Source organism: Formica exsecta, unplaced genomic scaffold, assembly GCF_003651465.1.
Source record: "Formica exsecta isolate Colony F162 unplaced genomic scaffold, ASM365146v1 scaffold616, whole genome shotgun sequence".
In the NCBI taxonomy this organism is placed as follows: domain Eukaryota; kingdom Metazoa; phylum Arthropoda; class Insecta; order Hymenoptera; family Formicidae; genus Formica; species Formica exsecta.
Window position 1 is genome coordinate 1,463 of NW_021853377.1, and position 24,514 is coordinate 25,976.

Sequence of the window (24,514 nt, forward strand, 5' to 3'; positions counted from 1 at the left end):
TCCGTAAAAGTGGAGGGGTTACGGAGAGCCAAATACTCGATTGGGATTGGTCGATTTTCTTACGCTTACGTCTTACGTCCTTACCAAATTTTGTGTGTGATGGCCTTTAAGGGCCAATTTCACCAAGTCCGGTTAGATGAACCGACGGTTAAAATTAGCAGGGCTCCAACTGAAATGATATGAATGCTTGGTTTTCCTTCACCTCTATTTTCTGTTGGCCACCCTGCTAATTTTAACCGTCGGTTCATCTAACCGGACTTGGTGAAATTGGCCCTTAACCTTCTTTTATATAATCTTAACGGATTGTGATCGATTGTTGCGCCACTATGCGGCTGGGGTTGGGGCCGAAGCGAGAAGCGAGATACTTACAACAAAGACGATGCTAGTACTGCCCTCTCTAGTCCAGATATCTAAACGTAGAATCACTCATTTTCTGAAAGCGGTATTCATAGTACTCCATAGACAGTTCTTCTTTTCAAGAACGTCTCGTCTCAGCACAATCAATAAGTCGCCATCTACGAATGCTAAACGGTGCTATGAGTACGATCCTAAAACATGCAATCGTGCTTATGTATGTACTTGTTCCATGAATATTAACCGAGTTCATCTCATCGGCTGCTGAAATACGAGAAATCTCAAATCTAGAAAAATAGTTTTCGAGATAATTGAGATTTGTGAAAAATGCCCAAAGAACAGAGTAGCAAAACAAAATACATGCAAAAGTACGTTAAAAATTGGGAAAATAATCCAAATTTTAAAGGTATGTCATCACCGAAATTTAATGTGAATTTTCCTTGGAGGTCGAGAATAAAATTCATTTCACGCTTGTAAGGTGCTATGCTAATTTTCTTGTACATCTGTTTACGTATAAATATAAAAGAGTACTCAGCGATGTCTTTACACGCGATGTCTTTTTCTTTCAAATTTTCTTTTTAATTACTTAGTGTCAAAACGCTGTCGCATCTTTTGATATATAACAGCAATCCTAAATTAAATTTAATATGATATAGGGTGGTTACAAGCGTCTATTGGGGCCCCAACCAAATTTTGTTCCTACTGCAAGACGACTATGAACGCGCACAAAAAAAGTCTTCAAGAACACGGTATGTCAAAAAAGCATCTGCAATCTGCAAATAATAAGCCTATCGTTGTCGATTTGCCGAAGATCGACAAATTCGTCAAAGCGACTCTGTCCGAAAAAAGAAAAATTTCAGTTCTAGCCGAACTGAAAATAGCGACATACGTAGCTGCCCTGCCGAAAATGGTCGATTAAAACCGATTAAAACATAATCCGTTTTAATCGGTTTTAATCGGTTCAAACCGCGCCCGGATTAAAAAGTAATCCATTTTAATTCCGAACGAACTATAATCGGTTTTAATATCGCTTTCGCGGATTATTTCCAATCCTCGATTTGACAATTTTCAATCGGTTTTAATACCGCATTTTCAGTGCAGAAATCCCGATCGATTCGGATTACATTTTTTTAAATCTGTTTTAATCAACCATTTTCGGCAGGGTAAGAACAGGCTCCCATGCAAACATATATTGAACATCAATTTAAGAAGTTGAAAAAAGAAAATGGTTTTCGAGGTTAATAAGAAATAAAATCTTACTTATAAAATGACACAGAAGTTAAATGTTTTACTCCTTTTGCTTTGTATTTTGTAGTACTGCACAATTTAACAAAACAATAACGACCCATTTTTTATTTCGCTTATAGTACGTTATTCTGTTCACTTTAATTCTTCTCTTGCAAATTCACACACAACTCAGAATAAGTGATACATGTGATTAGTTCTTGGCTTGGCCATTTGGGTTCTGGCGGCGCTGAGATCTTGGATCGCACTATGGCCATGGTGTAAGTAACAAGGTGTGCTATCTTCTCGGACGAATTTTGGTCACATTCTGCGCAGCACCAAGTTTCCGCTATCTTGCAAAATCACCATAGCAACGCGACGCTGAATTTAAACGAAATAATGTCATTATACACAGTGTCATTATGCACAGTTTTGCAGAGTAGTTTCGTGAATTTTGTGAATGCAACACAAAAAAAAAATTGTTTTTATAATGCCGTCGTGTTCGTTTAAAAAGTGTAAAAATACATCACTAAATAACAAAAATGTAAGGTTTTTCTCATTTCCAAAAAATCAAGAGATGATTGCAAAATGGAAAATATTTTGTAAAGAAAATGTTAATCCAAACAATGGTATGTATATAATACTGACAGGTGATAAATGAAATTTAAAAAATTAAAAAAAATATAAAATATGATAAAATTGATAAAATACATTATTTAAAATTTGTTTATGTAGCTCGGGTTTGTTCCCAACATTTTCATTCTTCACAATACAAAGATCAATCGTTCTTACTTGGGCTACTACCTAACTATAGCCCTGTGAAGTCTCGGAAATTGAAACCTGATGCAATTCCAATGGAATTTATAGAGGACAATGCAACAACTGTGGTGGAGAAGGATCTGAGTATAGAGATATACTTCCATTATACTTTTCATAATGTTTAAATAATACTGCTATCTTCCATACAATATATTGAATATACTTTCAGAAACAGATGTAAGAGAATGTACACACGTTGCTACAGATTGTGTTGCATCGAGCTTTAAGAGTTTTGCGATATCGATGCTTGCAAGTGAAACCGCATTAAACTTCACAAATGAAGAAACATCATGTTCTGCGATTCAAGTCGCATCGAACTCTGAGACTCGAGATACACCAAGCTCTGTGAATCCAGTTGCATCATGCTCTACAAGCAGTGATAACTTTAGTACGTCCTTCTATTATGATTTCTTTGTTGGATAAATTTCTATTACTTTAACTAAATTTTTAGCAAAGTTTTATTTACTTATTTTTATATCTTCTCATCGTGAAGGTTCAATACAAGTTCCTTTCAATGAAGATGACATACAGAAACTGATACGGGAAAATGCAGACTTGGTTCACCAAAATGAAATTCTTCAAAACAAAGTTCTTCAACTGGATCGGATTAATAATCAGCATGAGAAAGAGGTAAAGAATATTAATAAACGACACGAGCAAGAGATGAAGAACAAATTGCAAGAGATGCTAAGCCCCTTTCTCACACCTGGACAAGTAACACTTCTAATGAATCCCATGCAGAAGCTAACCCGTTGGTCTTCAGAGGATATTGCAGCTGCAATATCATTGAGAAGCGTAAGCCCAAAAGCTTACAGATATTTGCGAAAAACCAAAAAAATTCCTCTTCCAGCACTGTCAACTCTCCGAAAGTGGGTAGCATCATTCAACATTGATGCAGGAATTCTTAATGACATCATGCTGATCATGAAATATAAAGGTAAAAACATGACAGAGTTGGAGAAGGCAACAATAATCTGTTTCGACGAAATTCATTTGTCAAATCAAATGGCGATTGAAAGAAGGCAGGAAAGAGTTATTGGTCCTCATAAAAAATGCCAAGTCGTTGTAGCTCGTGGTTTATTTAAAAAATGGAAACAGCCTGTCTTCTACGATTTCGACCAAGATCTCACCAAAGAATTATTATTTAAAATAATTGTCCAATTGTATAATAGTGGCTATACTGTGTTCGGAATGACCTGTGATCTAGGACCATCAAATCAAAATTTAATAAAACAATTAAAAATTAATATAATGGAAAGTAAGGATAAAACATACTTTGAGCATCCGTGTGATGAAAATGTAAAGATCCACGTTTTTATCGATGCTCCTCATTTAATGAAATTACTTCGAAATCATTTTTTGGATTCTGGATTACATGTAAATGAGCATTTTGTGACTTCGGCGGCCTTGGAAAGGTTACTTGAAATTAATAATGGGGATTTGAAAATTGCATTCAAGCTGTCGCGTATTCATTTAGATGTCCAAGGAACGCAACGACAAAATGTTAAACTTGCAACCCAGATTTTCTCTGCAACAAATGCAGCTGCAATTGAATGGTGCGGTTCACGAGGATTTATGGATAATTGTCCAGAATGGATTGCAACTGCTATATTCTTAAAAATGTTCAACGATTGGTTTGACATTTTTAATAGTGTTTGTAAATACGGAAATCATTCTGGACGAAATGGATATGGTGTTGATCTTGTGCAGCAAAATAATATTCTTGCCAAAGTAACATCAACAATTAAACATATGAAAGTTGGTAGTCGACAGGGTTTGCTTCCTTTTCAAAAAGGAATTCTCATATGTAATTCGTCATTACGAAACTTGTATTATGATTTAAAGAAGAAATTCAATTCAGAAATGTCATATGTAATTACAAGTCAATTGAACCAAGACGTAGTAGAAAATCTTTTCGCATATATACGATCAATGGGAGCAGCAAACGATAGGCCCACGGCATTAGATATTCGCTACAGACTTCGATGGTACATATTGGGGAAGCATTCAACGGACTTCTTCACACAAGGAAGCAATACCATCGCTCATGACTCAACCATGGACGAAATGTGTCTCACTGGCGGCATTGATTTTGACTCAAATGTAATGTCACCGACCGACGATGATGTCGAGTTTAACATTGGTAATATCACCAATTTTCAAGATTTACCTGATGATCGTGAAGCAAATACTTTTTATGAAGAAAATGCTGATTGTGGTAAGTTTATATCTTAATGATAATTAATACACTTTCATTATTAAATATTAAGATAATGTAATTGTAATTAAGTAATTATATTAATAAGTAATTTACTTATATTAAGGTAATTGTAATGTAATTGTAATGTAATTGTAATGTAATTGTAATGTAATTTTATTCTAATTAAATTGTACTTTTAATTAGGATGGTAGTTTATTGATAGTTTATTGGCAGTTTATGGTAGTTTATGGTAGTTTATAGTAATTTATGATAGTTTATGATAGTTTATGATAGTTTAATTACATTGTAAGCATACTGATGTACTGTTATAAAAGAAATTTCAATTATATATAATTAGCCTTATATACTTTGTAATTATTATAATTATTAATTGTGATCGTATTATGAATTAGCGACGTGAGCAATCGAGTCCCATTCATATAAATGAATGAAATCATTGTAAATAAATTGAAATTTGAAATTGTCAAAAAGTATTTTTCAGATATAATATATATGCATGTTTTGCTTCACATCTTTTCTTTCAGAGCCAAGTAGTAATACATTTAATTATTCCCCTACTTCTGAAGAACTGAATTTATTGAGCCAAGTAGAAAATTTAGAAGAAGTTGTGAACATCGTAGAAAATGAAGGCCTAAAATATATTGCGGGTTATGCCGCTTTTAAATTTATAAATAAATATAAAAATTTAGGTACTCCTACTGAGACGTTGGTTAATCCAGAAAATGACTGGATTAACTACATTTCTATAGGGAAAATTATAAGTCCTTCTTCAGACTTATTCAAGGTGGCAAAAATAATGAATGAAGAATTCCAAGATTACCATGGATCCTTCATGCGGAAAGACCCGTGGATATTTAAAACAGTCGCTGATGGAGTTGAAAAAAAAATGAAAAATATAATAATCCCGCGTGAGGTTTTATTATGTTTAGCTAGAACAAGATCATACATATAACTTCGAATAATTAATAAAAAAATTTCGGCAGAAAATAATAGAATAAAACATAAAAGAAAAATGACAAAATTCACAAATAGAAAGTAATTTCATTTTTATTATATCTTGTATATTATTATGTGTTATGTATTCTCTATCGTTTATTATATGTTTATTGTTGACTTCCGGGTGGACGGTGAAAGAGTGCACATGTGGGAGGGAGACTCGGAGTGAGATAAGCAAATAAAAAGTTAAAAAAGGGGATAGGAGACATAGAAAAGTGGAAGAGGAGAGTAAGAAGGAAGAAGAGAAAGGAAAGATAAAGGACTCGAGAAGTTGTGATCGGAGTGGCCGGATAATAGTGGAAGAAAAAGGTGAGAGATTGAGGTTAGAAGTAGAGCAGAATAGTGGCTAGGGAAAAGTGCGAGAGAGAGGTAAGGAAAGCGGTTAGAAGGGGATATCAGACACGATAGATGGCGCTAAGAGGCAGACCGGCAGGCAGCAAGAATAAGATAAAGGAGAATACACTAGATGCAATGTTAAGAGAAGATAAAGGAGAGAAGAAAAGAACAGAGAGGGCAGAAGAGAAGGAGGGCACGATGCAAGAGCTGATGCAGATACTAAAAGAAGAATGGCTAAGCATGTTTAGAGAAGAAATAGGAAGCCTAAAGAAGGAAATGAAAGAAGAAAGAAAAGAGTGGGAACAGATGATACGACAAGAAAGAGACGAATGGAGAAAAGAAAAGAGGATTTACAGGAGAGAGTAGAGAAACTGGAATGGAAAAAAGAAAGAAGGGACAGAGAAGAGAAGAGAAAGAACATAATAATCAGAGGGTATAATTTCGAAGAGAAAGAGCTGAAAGGCGGGGTAGAAAACTTTCTGACAGTTAAACTAAATGTGGAAACAAAAGTCCGAAGCGCACAAAGGCTGAATACGAGAAGAGGCGGAAGTGGAAACAAGATAATACTAGTGAAATTGGAGGAATGGGAGGATAAGAGGAAGATAATGGAGAAAAAGAAGGAGTTAAACAGAGGAATATACATAGAAGACAATCTAACCTGGAAGGAGAGAGAAGTACAAAAGAGGCTGAAAGAGCTAGCATGGGAACACAAGAAAAACGGAAAATCGGCGAAAGCAGGATATTTCAAGCTATGTGTAGAGGGAAAGTGGTTTCGTTGGGATGAAAGAAGAGGAAGCTTAAAAGAGGAAGAAGTGAGAAGAGCCTGAGAGGAGCACGGATGGGATGGCGGTGCAGGAGGAGAAGAGGGAGTAGGAGGTCAAGGAGGTCTAAAGATATGTTTTTGGAATGTCGCAGGCCTAAACAACAAGTGCGAGGTTGTGTGGGAATTCGTGGAAAAGTTTGATATAGTAGGGTTAACAGAAACATGGTTAGACGAAAAAGGATGGACAACATTAGAGAAGAATTTAGCGAAAAAGTTTAGGTGGTCATATGTGCCAGCCACGAGGGAACACAGGAAAGGAAGAGCAAAAGGAGGACTGGTGGTGGCGGTTAATAAAGAATTGGAGCCAACAGTAGGAGGAAGAGAAGAGGATGAGGAAAAGGAGGCAGTGGTCAAATGTGATTGGTTACAGGAGGGGATAGAATTCTACCGCAAGGAAATCGAGGGCTGAAGGCATAATGAGACAGGAAAGGAGGCGCTATGGCAGGAGATAAGGAACAAGATAAATAAGTCCACAAAGAAGATAAAGGTGAAGAAAGGAAGAGGCTTAGGAAAAAAGAGATGGTTTAACGCAGAATGGAAGGAAAAGAAAAGGTCACTAAGAAAGGAACTAAGAAAATGGAAGAAAAGAAAGTTGTCTAGGGAAGAGTATGTAAAGAAGAAGAAGGAATATAAGAGGTGGTGTAAAGAAGAAAGGAAGAGACAAGAAAAGGAGGAAGAAGAGAAAATAGAAAAAATTAAGACAGAGACGGAGGCCTGGAGATACATTAATAAGTTTAGGAAGAAGAGGAACAGATTGCAGAGCACAACTGACATAAAAGAGTGGAAAAGACATTTTATGGATATGCTAGAAGGAACAGAAAAAAGACGGGCATGGAACCGAGAAGAAAAGAGGAAGAAGAAGTGGAGGAGGAGGAGAAGGAGAAGGAGGAGGAGATTGAAAGGAGTAATGGAGGGATAGACAGGGCAGAGGTGAAAGCACAGGTGAAAAAGTTAAAAAGAGGGAAAGCAGCAGGAGAGGACGGGATCAACAACGAAGCGTGGATATATATGAAGGAAGAGATAGAAGAGCCTTTAATCAAAGTTTTGGAGAAAGTGTGGGAAGAAAAAAGCATGCCAGAAGATTGGAAGAAGGGGGTTATATACCCAATATTTAAGAAAGGAGACACTAAGGAGGTCAAAAATTATAGAGGAGTTACGCTGTTGGATACGAGTTGACAAGGTAGACCGAGAAATCTTAAACAAGAGAATGAAGAAGACAGGGATAACCAACAGGCTAAGAAACAGAATAATGGAGATTTATAAAGAAACGAAGAATACAATTAGAATAGGAAAGGAAGAAAGTGAGATCTTTTGGACGGAAAAAGGAGTCAGACGAGGATGTCCCATAAGCCCAACGCTGTTCAACATCTATATAGGGAATCTAGAAGAGGATATGAGAAGAGGACAGATCGGGGGAATAAAGGTAAACAGAGAAAAAGTTTGGTCCCTAATGTATGCAGATGACATCGTTTTGTTGGCAGAAACGGAAGGAGAGCTGAAAGACATGATAAAAAGGTTTAGAAAATACCTGGAAAGAAAGAAATTAACACTGAGCGCAGAAAAATCGAAGGTGATGGTATTCGAAAAAGGAAGAGGAAAGAAGAAGGAGAGGAGCTGGACGTGGAGGGAGGAAAAGATTGAGGAAGTGAAAGAGATAAAGTATTTAGGATACATTTTACAGAAGAATGGAGGATATAAAGGGCAGTGCAAAAAGAAAAGCAAAAACTATAATACCTAGGTTACATTGAGATGTATATTTATATTATATTATGTTTATGTTTATGTTTATGTTTATGTTTATGTTTATGTTTATGTTTATGTTTATGTTTATGTTTATGTTTATGTTTATGTTTATGTTTATGTTTATGTTTATGTTTATGTTTATGTTTATGTTTATGTTTATGTTTATGTTTATGTTTATGTTTATGTTTATGTTTATGTTTATGTTTATGTTTATGTTTATGTTTATGTTTATGTTTATGTTTATGTTTATGTTTATGTTTATGTTTATGTTTATGTTTATGTTTATGTTTATGTTTATGTTTATGTTTATGTTTATGTTTATGTTTATGTTTATGTTTATGTTTATGTTTATGTTTATGTTTATGTTTATGTTTATGTTTATGTTTATGTTTATGTTTATGTTTATGTTTATGTTTATGTTTATGTTTATGTTTATGTTTATGTTTATGTTTATGTTTATGTTTATGTTTATGTTTATGTTTATGTTTATGTTTATGTTTATGTTTATGTTTATGTTTATGTTTATGTTTATGTTTATGTTTATGTTTATGTTTATGTTTATGTTTATGTTTATGTTTATGTTTATGTTTATGTTTACGTTTATATCTATATCGAGATTTTGATTTTGATTGTGATTTTGATTTGAGTTTAATTTAGCTGTTAAGGTAACAATGCAAAGAACAAAGAATTTAGAAATAGGAAGCGAATGTAAACTGGAAGCCATCCTAAGCCGAAAGGCAAGGATTAATAAATAAATAAATAATAATAATATGTTTATTGTTTGTTTATTATGTACTCTCTATCGTTTATTATATGTTTATTGTTCGTTTATTATTCGTTTATTATGTGTTATGTATTCTCTATCGTTTATTATATGTTTATTGTTCGTTTATTATGTGTTATGTATTCTTTATCGTTTATTATATGTTTATTATTTCTTATATGTGTTTATGTGTCTTATATTTGTTTATTTATATTTATGTGTTTGTATTTATTATTTTCTAAAAATATATTCACTATAATTATAATTACACACAAAAGATCTTTCATTAAAACCCTTTCTTGCCCGAATCTTTAATATCCATTTATCGATCGTTTTATCGAATTGTTTTAATATCCATTTAAATTATACAAGATGGCGGAATCTTGTCACGCTCTCTTATTGGTCAGTAGAAATGCGCAATAGCACACCTTGTTACTTACACCATGACTATGGCTGCCTATTAGCAGTCCATAGGTATATAGTCAAAGACTGTGCCCTACTTCTTCTTCTTCTTTTTTCTTTTATGGCTGGTTGGGCATTAGTCGCCCATACACCATTGTTTCTTATGGGTTTGTAAGATATAAGCAAAAACTCCTCTTAAGAGAGGAGGAAGTCCAAAAAAAAAGGTCCAGACAAAGGACATACGCAGAACGTAAAAACACGTCCGAACCCAACACGTTGTCAGTCGGAACTTGCGTTTTATATACATCTTCTTCTTCTTTCTTTTATGGCTGGTTGGGCATTAGTCGCCCATACACCATTGTTTCTTATGGGTTTGTGAAATATAAGCAAAATTCCTCTAAAGAGGAGGGAGTCCAAAAAAAGGTCCAGACGAGCGCTATGCTCTGTGCGAGCGAGAGAGAACGCAAGGGGCACGAAACAGAGTATGTCTTTTTCTACGTGCACCTCGTTAAATAAAGGCAAACGTTCGGTCTAGATATACTATGTCTATGGTAGAGACAGAGTAAAAAAAAAATAAAATTTTTAAATTTGAAGTGAATAAATAATTAACTAAGTTATGCCAAAAGTAGTATCGAGGAGCATCATATGCTCCGATACGAAAGATCAGGAAGAATATAGTGAGGAGAAGCCGTTGCATATTTATTATTGTTTATGTGGTCAGATGACACTAATTCTAGGTTAGAATTGTATTAACGCAATCACATATAATATTTATTAATCCGAGAAAGTACTTTGCAACAAAAAATGTCGGTTTTACATTGTGCATGTTTCGGAAAATATTTCATAAAAGAATTATTTTCAAATACATAGTACTTGAAATGTGTTAAATTAATGTTAATATTATTTATAATACAATGTCATATTGATAATAAAAAAAATATGAATTACTCTCAAATATTTATAAATCATGTTGATTTTTATTTGTAGATTGTGCAATTGAAAAATTGCCACTAAGGAAAAGAGATGGAGCAAGAGTAATTGATGGCAGTAAACATGCTCATAAAATGACTTCAGAGCGAGATGAGATTGTATTTCTCAAGCGTCCAGAGGGAATAGAAAAACAGTATAGGCAAAAGTGTAAAAAGTACAAAGTTTTCTTTTTTGTGTCTATATTCATTTTGTGTGTGTATTTAGATGCAGAAACATTGAAAATATATTCTCCAAGATTTACAGATTAAATGTTTAATTTGTTTAATGTAATTTTTCTGTTTATGACAGATGTGGCTTATTGCTATACTATAAGCATGATCCAGGAGCAAATATAGTATTTATAGTAAAAGACTCAGTAATAAAAAATTCTGGCGATGGTCCCATGACTGACATTTATAATCAAGTGGCTATTGAGAAACCTAAAAAAATAATGGTTACAAAGCATACCAAGAATATGGGAAAGTTCAGCTCTGTTACTGTGTCCACGATTGATGAGGAAGAGGATGAAATTGAAGCTGTAAATCATAATTGAATTTGTATTATATATATATTTATAAATTATAATATAAGAATCAAAAACTAAAAGAGTATCAAATGTATCATATGACAACTATAACAAGATAAATATTAGAAGTTGGATATTAAAATTTTTATATATTTTAATTTTAATTATATATTTGAATATGCAATATATATTTGTCCATTTTTATAAATGTTGTTTCAATCATATATTATTGTTTTTGATTAATCTGATTAATATTCTTTATTATTTAGCAATGAAACAATCTTTTGTAAATATTATAAAATACTTATAATTTCAGAGAGAAGTTGCTGACTCATATGCAAACAATGCACGCATCATAGAGAAACAGTTGGAACGAAAAGGTATGAATAAACGAAAATCTATACCATCCACTGAAACTGATTCAAAGCGGGCAAGACCTAGAGGAACATTACTGGATGTTTGATTTTTCATTGAATTTCTGTGAATACCATAATTTGGATTCATCAGTGAATTTGGAGAGTCTTGTAATTATGTACAATATATATAATTTACTATATATTTATATATTTAATTAAAATAAATTAATTCATTTGTTATATATTGTCATGAATGAAGATTATATATTTTTTTTTTGATAAGTTCAAAATGCGGAAAAATTGCGACCTCAATTATAAAAATGAAATATCTAATAGTTGATATAAGCCTTAAAGAAATGGTTTAAAAGAAATTTTTGATGTCAACATTATTGTTTGGGTATTAGAAATTTATATAAAATATTTTCCGAAGAATATATAATAGGTGTGAGAAATTGCATGAAAACATTTAACATTATATTGACATATTTATTAATATTACACAAAGGTAAATAATTAAAATATATATAAATGACTAGATACAAATATTGCGTAAAAATGTACATTGCAAAATAGAAATTTAATAAATAAATACATTGGTTATACATACAATTCATCGATAAATGATTGCAAGTGAAGTGGATGCTACTTGCAGTCGGAATTAATTAGTTCATAAAATGGCAACCTCAATTAGTAATAATTAAACAGCATCTACTGAAATGGCATTTATTTATTATAAAATAATTCGGAATCATATGACATATTTATGCGGTAAGATGGAAGAGCTATCTAAACAAATTGTAACTGGCCATGTTCTTTTATCTATAGATTATGAAACGCCACATGTGTGCAGTACTACGAGACATTAATGTATACATGTAGTCAAGAGAGAGATTCTGTTCATTTAAGTACACATCCGTTCATAATCAATGTCATCATACTTATTTACTTATATTCTAATTGTGCAATACACAGAGTAATCCGAGAAAAGTGCAATCTGATTACAAGTCTTTGTTGTTGGATAAACTTCTCAACAAAATTTCTTTTAAAATATCATTATGAAATCTTTCGTTATATACCAATAATTAGTTTATTAATCTTATTGTGTCGTGATTTTATACTTAATGGTAAAGATCATTAGAATTATCTAAAACTAATCAAAATTTTTAAACTATCAATTCTAATATTAAACGAAAAAAAATTTGCAAGTTTTGAGAATTTAATTTCTGAATAATAAATTTTTTTCTAACCAAAAAACGAATACGCGGATTATATGAAGAACGAAGACTTGATATTGATACACATTTTTCTTAGGAATAACCTGTATATTTGATTTCTCATCAATGAGAAAATTTCCGATCTACATTACTTTATTATTAGAAGAGCAGGAAATATTAAAAATTGTTTACTCAAAGTTGAAAATTGTTCTATTATTTGAATGATCGCCGTAAGGTATAATTATAGCACATTTTTTATTTAACTAATAAATGCAATTCGAGTGTATTCCTTTAACGATAATCCCAAGTTTCCTTAAATTAAAATTACATTTCTCTATCTTACATATAACACGATTCCTCTATTGGAATTATCACGTTTGCAATTACCAGCGACAATTATCTCTATCAATCTGGATTTTTTTAGATACGTATGCTTAACGCATTGTCGACATATATTAAATTTATTAAATGTATAGCAAATGGGGAGTTATAAATAATGCACATTAATACACAAATTATAGCATCCATAATGATTATCAGAAGTATTAAACGTAATATTAATTTCAGGTACACTTTCACATAAAGTGAATAAATCAGTTTTGTAACTATGCATAAACATTTAACTATGTAGATGCAAGATAATTTGAAGAATATTTGATATCTCAGGAATCTTTACGATGCAATTAAAGAGAATATCAACAAAACTTTTTCTTGCAATATCAATAAATGCATAATGTGCAGCAAATGGAAATATATATATATGTATATATATCAACAATGCGTATTTTATCGATAAGATTATCCAGCTATTAATAGCATTAAGTATTAATTTGCGATGATTTAATGTCCACTTTTTTAAGTATTGTAGGTTCATCTTTAAGAAACGTACCGGATCTCGAACCTACTGTGGGTTGCTTCTGTGCTTCCCCGTTATGGCACCTTTTAACTTTGTCATCGACCTTGCTACTGGCAATTCTCTTACCAGTGATTGTTGATTTGTTGATCCTATTAGTGGCATTAGACTTTGGAGAGGATTTCTTGCTGGGGCTGTCAGAGCTCTGCGAGTTTTGCGTCTCCTTCCTTTCTCTCCTCATGTTGGGAGGAGTATTTGTCTGTGTGATCTGTCGCGTCCTGAAAGGAGCTACTGTGTTCATCGGTTTGCCGGAAACGTCCGGCGTCCTTGCAGCATCTAATAAGTTCCTGCGCAAACTTGGTGAACCGTAATATGTGCTGCTGATGGCAGCAGCTCTGCTACGACTGGCAGCAGTGGAACTTTCCAGTGATCTTTGAGGTCTTTTGATGGCTGTCAATGGACTTCTCTGTTGTGTTGGTGGCGAACTTTTTTTCGTTCTATCATTTGAATCAACAAATTCAATTACTAATACATGGTCCAAAGAATCGAATACAAATGAAGTGAAGCTGCGACAATTAATAGAATCATAACAAATCAATTTTTTTAAAAACATTACAGAAAATTTAGTCTCAAGCAAATAATTGACGAATTAATGCGTTTATTGCAAATTGCTTTATTAAAAAGTAGTATCAAAATGTTTAAAATTATATCTCACCTATCGTAAGTCTGTGTTTTGCTTGTAGCTTTTACTAAGGTAGGTGACAATTTGTTGGACGCGTTGGACTTTGGGGTTGCCGTTATCTCCGTCATGAGACTGTCAGTAGACATTGACGTATCCATTTTGTTGGTCTTCTTTTTGACGACGGCCGGTTTACTTTTGGTCTCCAAAGAATCGATCGATAATCCTATTTCGGTGGTTTTTTGTTTGAAGGAAGGTGATTCGGGTCTTGTGATACCGCAGCTCTTGCTGATCAAGTCTTTCTTGCTACCGCCACTTCGACCAGAAGCGTTTGCTTCTGTTAAGCTGTCTGACGAAAGAGCTTTCACATCTTTCTTGACCGGCAGCTTCATTTTAGACAGCGGCTTCTTATCGATCGCGCGTTTCATCGCTGGGCTGGAAGTGCGCGATGAATCAGAAGAAGAAATCATAATCTTGCGCCGTTGTTGCACGATTTTATCGTGATGCATCGTGGGCACATTCTCTTTTGGAACAGACTTGTTTCTTGGTTCCAAGTATCTAGATTTTACCTATATAATTATTTAAATATATTATTTTAATGATAAATTGTTTAAAATATATAAATTTCAAATTGATTTCTAAAAATATTGGAGTTATTAATAATTTTCAAAAATTGCATACATACCTCTATCTTATTAGGCCACGATTTCGGTCTGGCAGTTTCAGAAACAACTTGCTTATCCTCTTGCATTTTACGCTCAAGCGGATCCGTTTTTGGCTTACCTAAAACTTTCTTTGTTTGCTTGGACGATGGTATCTGCTTCAAAGTTTTGTCATTATGTTCCGAAATTGCCATTTTTACGCGTTTCAGATCTAAGCTGCGGTTTATCATCGAGCGATTAGGCGGTACCTGAGGTTCCTTTGATATACAGAGACAGAGTATGAAAAATTTTATTAGACAAAAAATGCTGCATATATAGAGATGATAATATCAAAGAGACTCCAATATTCAGTCAATAGTCAATATTATATTTTGGGTCTTTTTATAGAAATTAATACTTGCCTTCAAAAAGTTTGAATGTCTGGATAGATGCTTTGAGGTCTCATGAGGCAAGATCACGAGGCAAGCTAACTCCTGTATCCTTCTGCGAAGTTCTAAATCCATTTTCAGCCATATGGTAGTTCTCGCAGCGCGTGCTGCGTCGCGCACCAAACATTTTTCCACGCGAGCTTGAAGCTTGCGCAGAAAATCGATGAATAGCGATCCCCACTTAATCCTTCCTTGAGGATCGTCCGTCTGTGATGCAAGTAACATTTTATTTAGTTTCGAATAACTTTTACACGCTTGCTCGGGTGGCAATTGTTCGATGGCCGCTAGAAAATTATCTTCCAAACGACTAATGTTCCATGTCATTTCGCGACCAAGCGACTGGAAATTTTCATTTCCCAGAACGCCTGCAAAGTTCTCCGATAGGAATTTGATCGATGTTTCCAATAAATTCGATACCATCCGAAATACTGGCTCTGCCCATCTCACGTTTGGCAGAGTCGCTAACAGTTTGTCGCAATCCATCATAGTTTGAAGTATATTGTCGGCAGACTGCAATATAAATATATTATATGCATCTACAAAAAAGCAGCATTATACTTTTGTAACTCTTATTTATGAAGAATTGGGTTACAGTATCAGTTGAAAGATTGCAGCTGAGGAAAAATGTTAACAACTTCTTGTGGAATGAACTATCTGATGTGAATCACCTTTATTTATAATTTCATCAATACAATTATGTCTTTTTACAATGTACATACCATGTGCACTATATGCTGATGATAACATTTTTCCATTAGTTCTCTTGGGAGAGTCGCAAATGCCTTGCATGGCCATATTCGTACAAAATGTTTTGTAATCCATCTAAGTGACTTTCGATATACTTCATCCAGACCATAAGCTGCAGCTAATGGCATACATTCTAATACTCCAACAGCACATATTTGGCAAGGCTGAAAGGTAAAAACATCCAAAAGTATAATAATCCAGAAAATATATGTGATATGAAACTTCTGCTTCATTCTGCACATTAAAAATTAAAAATTCATTATATTTATTATTATTATATTTAATAGCAATTAATTTATTTCAAACATTAAATGATATAACACAAGTTTCTGCTTGTATACCTAGCTTGTATACCTAGCTATACTGCTTGTGTACCTAGCTGCACATTTCAAAAACATCTCGCATATTGATACTATTACTGTTTTTTAGCACAAAAGAAACGATATAAAAACATTCTTACCTTATGAAACAAGTGACAATATTTAAGCTTAAGCGTGTATCCTATAACTTCTTTGAGACCTTCCAAACACAACATATCAGCTAACGTCGCCAATTCAACAATACTTATAGAATCTGGTATATTACTTTCTCCACTGTAGATATGGCACAATGCAAAATGAACTGCATTATAAGAATACCTACAACAGAAATATCAATAGATAATGTTAAAGTCATTTATGTGAAAATGCAGTATATCTAATCATAATTATATAAAATGAAAGATTCATATCAATGTGACATAGTGTATCTATTTAAACTATTATATTATAACTAAACATGCAAAGTATATGAACAATACAAAACTCTGTTATGGATATACAATTTTCTCTTGAGGTATATTATATATTTTTAAGTTTTGACGCATACCCTTGCAGAGAAATAACATTGCCTGCACTCTCGATCCATCCGCCGCTCAAAATTGCAGCAAAGTATTGGCAACGAGAACTTAATATACATTTATGCGCCCTTATATGCCGGCCGGCCACGTCTATCGTAATGTCAGGATTAATCTCCTCCAAGAACATTCTCAGCAAGTCCTCACCCAGCCTATTGTATGGTTTTGCACCAGCTATGCTCGACGTTTCAGTTTCCTCCGTGCTGCCTTCTACAACCAGGAGATTTTCGAGAGAAAAAATTAATATTTAAGTATTTTTAGTATTTGAGTATTTTATCAATTTCAAGCATGGAACCAAAATCTTTCCGAAGTTGGAAAATTTCGTGGTTATATATAATTTTATGTGATACAAAGATAAAAAATAGATTTTTACAATTTTCGCGGTATATTTTCACTGCTTATATCAATTTAGTAAAGTTTCAACAATAACGTACCCGCTCCGGAACGTCCCATGCTGCTTTGCATGCTGCTGAGATCGGATTCGGAAATAATTCCTTCCCCTTCGCAGTCACCCACAGTCAAATCTTCCAGCGGGGACTTCTGCTTAGACGGAAGCGATGTGCTCATGACAGAAGCGAGTTTCCTAGAAACCGGCCTGAACGGACCACTGTTCCTCGTCATCGCCAGCTTGCTCTCTATCCACGATGTTTCCGGAATACTGTTGCTCATCCGATACTGTACGTCTTTATCGTTTTTCACGTGCGTCGAGACATCTGATGCATTATAATTAGCGATCGGCGTTTTATCCAAATCCGACAAACGTACGAAACTGGAGGTACTTGTCTTATCGGAATCTAAATGCAAATTCTTCAAACTATGTCCGGCCGTCTTCCCGTCCTTTTTCGATGGACGACAATCATACATTTGTCGTTTCACATTATCGTAATCAGGCTCTTTCAATTCGCACTCAATCTTCTTGATGGTCTCGCTCAGCGACTTACGGGTCTCCGATATCTTACTATTGTTTCCTGCTGTTATTATTTGCGGCCTATCGTTGACATTTGAAACTTCGCCATTCAACAAGTCGGTCAATTCATAGTCATGGTTATCGCTGTCCGGCGATGGCCCACTACTACCGCTGCTGATGTCGAATGTCTCACTTTTACGAGTTTGTCCTTCCGTGCTTTCTGTACACGTTTTTTCCCAAGCGGAGGTCTCCGAGAACTCGTCCTCGTACTCTTTCGTCTCGTTGGTTTCCAAGTTTTCTGTCCGACCGGAAATTATATCTTTGTATTCGCAACACTGGTTCACGCTAGTGCGCAATTGCTCCTCGTTTTCAATCTCCACATGGGAGTTAGGTGGAGTGTCCTTTACATCAAACTCAAACATGTCCTCGGACGATGTATCCATATTGTTGGAATTACTCTCACGATCCTGCAGAGTCTTGGAATCTTTATGATTGCGAGACTCCGCTTTAGCCGCGTCACTCAACGAGTGACTGGACGAGCTCGTCTTTGCCTGGGATCGCTTCGAGATGTTGCGACCGTCCATCGACACGCTATGTGCACGCTTGTGCTCCTTTCTGAACATAAGTTCCTTTGCCACGCAACTGTTATTGTTACCATTGCCGTTCGCTGATTGCGTCTTGTCCGTGTTGCGAGGTGGATAACGTTCGTCTTCTCACCACGGGAGAATCGGACTCTATAAACATGAAGACGCTGGGTTTGGTTTTCTCTCTCTTTTGTTCTTGTGATAACTGATTATCTCCCGCGGTGCTACTGTTATCCCTAAAACTACTATCTTCCGTCTTGATATCCATCAATTTATTAGGTATCGTCGAGAGACTTCGTCTGTGCTTCGGAACTGTGATGTCTCCATCGCTCCCGTCATGCGTATCATTCAAATCGATAAACATTGAAAAAATATTCTTCTTCTCACCTTCCTTAGAAATATCGTTTTTAACATTCTCGTCTCGCCTCTCGGATGGCTTGATTTTAATATCATTATTCTTATCAGAGATATCTACGTAAAATTCACAGTAAGGTTTACCATTACCATCACGTTCCTTTCTTTCGAGCGAGTGATCGCGTTTAGTTAGTTCGATGTCATTCACGTCTTTTAAATTAACGAAGAATCCTAAACTACCCTGTTTCTCATGATTGATTGATGGTTTTTGCACAGGTTTCTTGACACATTCGGAAGTGGAGAAGCTTTGTGACATATTCCGCGAGTTGTTTCGAGATCCGGATTCCTGTTTACTGCAGTCGCTCATATCGACTACCCAGGCGGTCATGGAGGAAGACATTCTGGAGGGTCGCGTTTTGACTTCAGACTTGTTCATGATCACCGAGCCACCTGATACAATCGGTGTGGACTCTGTTTTGCGCCGTACTGTGGGACTGTCCGAAGGTTTGAAGGAATAGTCCGAACTGCTAACACCACCAGAGATAATCGGAGTAGCTTCGTCGCTTCGTTTAATTCTCTTTATAGGCTCTAACTGATTACTCTTTTCCAGAATAGAGTTCAGAGTAACTGGCAAACTGTTGCTGCAATGAGTGGACGCGTCGTCCAAGTCCGTACCGCAATTTAAGATAGATTTGTCGCTGGCACTCTTAATTACGGGGTAAATCGTGCAAGGTCTATTGAGGTTGGATTGTAAGTAACTCTTTTGTGGTGTTTCCCTTTGATCATATTCACAACTATCCAACAGATGGTATGTAACAGGGTGCTGAGTGTTAGCAGCTATCTGAACGTCGGGTGTAAAGGTAACTGACGATTCGGTAACCGTAACAGAAACTACGGAATCGGAAGATGCGTGGCAAATGGAGTCTCCGTCCACGCGATGTCCCGAGTATTGCGGAATGGCACTTTGAAAGATGAGATTACCTTGTCGACGCTCGTACTCTTGTCTTAAAGCGGACAACTTCTCATCATTAGAGTCAAGCTCGAATGTATTTCTTCTGATGAGTGATGATCGCCTGTCCTCTTTCGCAGTCGCGTCTCTAATGTTTTCGTTTTCCATCGCCTCGGTATTGCTCGACGTTTCTGTTTTCTCATTTCGATTGTTGCTCAATCTCGTGTTATTGTCAGGACAGGGGGAAGGATGCGCGCTCTCTCCACTGTCCGCCTCTTTAATCTCTACCGCCAGTGATTCCTTCTCCGTCGGTTTGCTCCCGTCCGCTTTTTCCTCCGATGCGGAATCTACTCGTTTTACTTTACGCGATTCTGGAAGCGGTTGCAGATATTCCGTGAGTTTCAACTCTCGCTCAAACTCCGCCACTCGTTTGTGACCAGTTTGCAAAGTCAATGTCTTAAGCGGTGTAAACTTATACGATTGTTCTTCTACGGGATTATTCGGCTTGTCCGATGACTTGAAATCCGTGTAATTTGAAGAAAACGCGAAATACGGCGAGTTATTATTGGCATACTGATTTTTTGTTATATTCGTAGATACAATGTCTATCTCGTCGTTCAGAGTAGATGCATCGATGAAGTAATAACCGCTCGTGGACGAACTGTTACGGCCAGTCGCGCTATCAGTAGGGCGAGAATGATCAGATTCCGTTTCGACCGTCGTACTTTCTGATTCTTCCGCATCTGATTGTATTTTCCCCTCCAATTTACATTTCGCGAAGCATTTTTCTTCGTGATCACCGCTCGCCGAAGGAACGGGCTCGATAAATTCAAACGACTCGTTTTCATCGCTGCCGCAGTCCGATTCGTAGAACGGTTCGCTCAACATCTGATTCTCATATTGGAAGATCTCTTCGGCATTCAGTTTCGCCTCCCGTGCGTTATCCGAGGTATTATCCGCGGGCGGATGCTCTGTTTCCAGGGAGGAGCACGTTGTGCTATGATTATTCGATTCGGATTGCGTTGCATTCTTCCCGCAGAAATCGTCATTATTGAGTAATTCGCGATGCTCGTTGCATAAGAATGTCTTACGACCGCTTCTATCGCGTATTCGCTCGGCACGTATCCGATCCGAATCATCGTCATTGGCGGAAGTATATTCCGTGACCGCTGGCGTTACTTCCAAATCCGTGCTGGAGTTCTCGGAATAAGTCGTATTCTCGTGTGGACTTGTCGAACCTGTCTCCAGACCGGAATCAGCCATTTCTGATGCAGTAGGACTCGCATCCGCTATAACATATTCCTTCACTTCTTGTAGATGTTGTTGTGCGTCACAGTCTGACGTCAAACATTTCTCGCATATTCTGTGCATAATACGGATCAATGAAATATGACAGAAAAAATCATAATGCCTTTAACAACAAAACATAATATCGCATTCTAATTTTTGTGAATTTTAAATCTTGTTTTATGTTAAATCTTAATTTTTCTTTTCATAAAAACTTTGAATTTTACAAAAAAAGATTTCAATTTACAAACAATTAAGAAATCAAAAATCTAGATTGTAAAGCATAGCAAAAAACCTTATTAATAAATCTAACCTGTCATCAATGTGGGATATAATACTGCTATCAGACTCATTTAAAGAGCAACACTTGTAATTTGTATTCAGAATTATTTCCACCAACAACTTCTCTTCTTGAGTAAAGTCCAAGTTACTATATAGAAGTCTGCAATTTGTACAAAAATGTGTAAAGTTAATAATAAGTAATGGGTAATATGGTAATATGGACTAAACAAAAATAAATGATAATGTGACTGTTTTAATATTATCATAACGAAACTTAATTAATAGAAATCGACAGATGTTGAAATAGACATAGTTTAATATGTTTAAAATAATAGTGGCTTAAAAAAAATTGTGCACAACAAATTTATATATCTATATCTAATGTGCAACAAAATCTCTTACTATAATATTTGTTGTAGAAGTTGTTCTGTATTTCAATAGAAAATAATATAGTATCATGTGTGATTATTTAATCATAATACTTTTTTTTTTCTTCTAATAACAAGATACAAATATAGTTCACAAATCATATGTATATATATATATATGCAATTAATAATAATACTTAGAAATGTGTGACCCTGTCATTTTATAAATCATGAAAATAGAAAATGTCCAAAGATTTAGGAGCACATCATCCAATATATTTATTTGATCCTTGTGTATTTCAAAAAAAGAAACATATTAAAAAACATACAACTTTGAAATTGGATAGACAGATACAAACTGTGTAAAAGGAATGCATGCAAAGAATGTATTTTAATTATACTACTTTCGACAAAAACATCAAATTGTATTAGATAAAATGCATGCAGACAGATATCATGAAAATATTTGTTCTCAATCATATTGTTTCTATACAAGTAATTAATGGTATAACAATACCTTACAAAACCTTCAATCTGATGAAAAAGTCCGGCTTTATCAAGAATGCAATGGATGGTTTTGTTAGTGTAAATGAAATAAGGCTTGAGAACTTCATACAAGTGAGGCGATCTTGCTCTAATGATACATTGGTTTATACGTATTACTTTATAACCATGTATTATATTAAGATCACAATACAAGGAATCCGTATATATTCTATAATAAAAGATTCTCCTTCAGTCTTATATGCAAATACATATGTATGTATATAAATGTTCCTTTGAGCTTTAATGTTCATTCTCTTTAAATGTATATTTAAATTTACTTTGTACACATATAAAAAAATAGCTGAGTGAAAAGATTGTACATCTATACAAGTACGAAAAATATATCTATACAATTATGAAAAAGATAAAATTGTGCAACAATTAATTGATTTATTAAGGTATATGTAAGATTATTTTAAACATGTCACAAGAGAAATGTTGACTAAATATGACATACATATGTTTATCTGTACATAATTTCACACAATACTAATATATTACAATATATATAACATTTTCGCTAAATCTCAAATACACAATAATGTATTACGCCATACAAAATGTATTAATGTGTTCAAATTTCTTGACATAAAAAGTGCAACATATAATATTTTCTTACCTCAGAGTACTGTCTTGTAATTGATTGATATTTTTGACAATAGTGCGATGTTGTTCCACACTTTTCCGTTTTTTGAATTCATTACTCGGAAGGGACTGAAGTGTTACAGAAGAGTCAAAACTATTGTGGCATAGCCACTGATGCGTTTTGTCTAAATTTCCATTTTGCTTGTCGTTCCTGCCTCCAGCCATGAGGCATATTTACTGTTTCATACTTGCCTATCTTAAAAAATTATACAATATTATAAATAAAAAGTATAAAGATATTATACATTAGAATAATCTCATTTTTCAACTGGTTCCAAATAAAAGTAAAAAAAATTTTTTTTTTTTAAGTTTAATTATTAAACTTGAAATATTGATTAATGTTAATAAACTGCAATATATAAAGCTTTTTTATCAAGTATTTGTTACTAAAAAAATTCATTCTAAACCTCTGGAAATTGGATTCTATTATCAGGATTTAAATTATTGTATTCAACTAATTACTTGCACTAAACACACAAAACAAATGATTTTGTTATTGTTAATAAATAGAATGCAAACTAAGATTTCACATTTCTGTGTAAACCTTACTTTAATAAATCTTTTACATGTAGAATATGTGTGAGTGGGTGAGACTCTAGAATTACTTTATATAAAAAAATTATATATGATTGCATTAAGAAAAAACTAAGATGAGACGCCTCCAACTAAGCAAAAATTTGATAAAAAAATTGTCCCCTCGCAAAAAAACATAAAATATTATAACAAAATAAAAAAGTAATAACTTATAAAATATAACTTATATATCGGATATATCCAAAAATATCGAAAAAATTAGACTTTTTATATAATTGAACTCTGTATATGTAAATGAGTAAAGTATTCTACAATATCGAGACTGTTCTCTCGGTTTTAATCTCAAACTACTCCCCCGATTTTGATGATCGCGAAATATAGAAGGCCGGATTTTAGCGCTAACCCCTTTTGTCATAAGAAACGACGAATTTCAATAAATATCCAAGAATGTGCAATGCGTGTCAAACTTTTTATGACATCGCGACGATATATCAATAATGAGCACTGCAAACGTACTAAAATCACACTCGAAATCAATCACGGATTAGACAGGCCAAATTTGTTACGGCCTGGTGCACGCATATTTTCTCCGCAAGAATAATTTATTGATCGTACATACACCTTACGTATTTACCTTGCATATTTCGATCCGCAGACACGTCGATTCGCATCATTCGTCATTATTGTACCGGACCGTCTGTTCGAAATGGTTCGCGCATCATTGCGACGAACTGTCACAAGGCCTTTTAACGTTTATGTTACTACAACTAAAGAATTGTGGCGAGGCGAATTGACCTGTCAGCCTGCTATAATCCCGAGAACCAAGAACAAGAATGCTCGCGAACGTGATTCCGCAAACATACGCGTGGTAATCAGCGACAACTGTCGATCACTCGGGTCAACTAGTAATCACAGTACTTGTGGGCAAAGACGACACGGCCCGGTTTTAGGCTTAAAACATATATAAATGGAAGGGGAATAGCAGGCTAAAAAGTGTCGGTAGGAAGTGAGAAAGAAAATGTAGTTGCCTCTCTCTTGGGAGTAACTA

At 34.6% G+C, this 24,514-nt stretch overlaps 2 protein-coding genes and 1 pseudogene across 2 annotated transcripts; 2 read left to right on the forward strand and 1 right to left on the reverse strand.

Annotated features, from left to right (window-relative positions):
* The first annotated feature begins 2,485 nt into the window (after positions 1 to 2,485).
* On the forward strand, positions 2,486 to 3,274 carry LOC115242703 (annotated as a pseudogene).
* A 6,917-nt stretch (positions 3,275 to 10,191) lies between these two features.
* LOC115242702 (UPF0428 protein CXorf56 homolog) lies at positions 10,192 to 12,140 on the forward strand. Its single transcript, XM_029819208.1, has 4 exons — positions 10,192 to 10,418; positions 10,669 to 10,825; positions 10,960 to 11,188; positions 11,493 to 12,140. Exons 1-4 carry the CDS (start codon positions 10,298 to 10,300, stop codon positions 11,637 to 11,639), a joined length of 654 nt encoding a protein of 217 aa, XP_029675068.1. The 5' UTR covers positions 10,192 to 10,297; the 3' UTR covers positions 11,640 to 12,140.
* LOC115242701 lies at positions 12,015 to 24,331 on the reverse strand. Its single transcript, XM_029819207.1, is given in 13 exon segments — positions 12,015 to 14,096; positions 14,315 to 14,847; positions 14,964 to 15,197; positions 15,342 to 15,878; positions 16,088 to 16,279; positions 16,576 to 16,753; positions 16,983 to 17,220; positions 17,445 to 18,607; positions 18,609 to 21,167; positions 21,405 to 21,533; positions 22,259 to 22,456; positions 22,907 to 23,124; positions 24,101 to 24,331. Coding segments are annotated over 12 exon segments (6,684 nt in total). The 5' UTR covers positions 23,098 to 23,124; positions 24,101 to 24,331; the 3' UTR covers positions 12,015 to 13,564.
* Positions 24,332 to 24,514: the final 183 nt, after the last annotated feature.

Bases quoted from the DNA above. Each gene is read 5' to 3' on its own strand.
- LOC115242702 (XM_029819208.1), top strand. From the start codon at position 10,298: ATGCCAAAAGTAGTATCGAGGAGCATCATATGCTCCGATACGAAAGAT. The intron at 10,419-10,668 runs GTTAGAATTGTA...TTTTATTTGTAG, and splicing joins TCAGATGACACTAATTCTAG to ATTGTGCAATTGAAAAATTG. The intron at 11,189-11,492 runs GTAAATCATAAT...TTATAATTTCAG, and splicing joins AAGAGGATGAAATTGAAGCT to AGAGAAGTTGCTGACTCATA.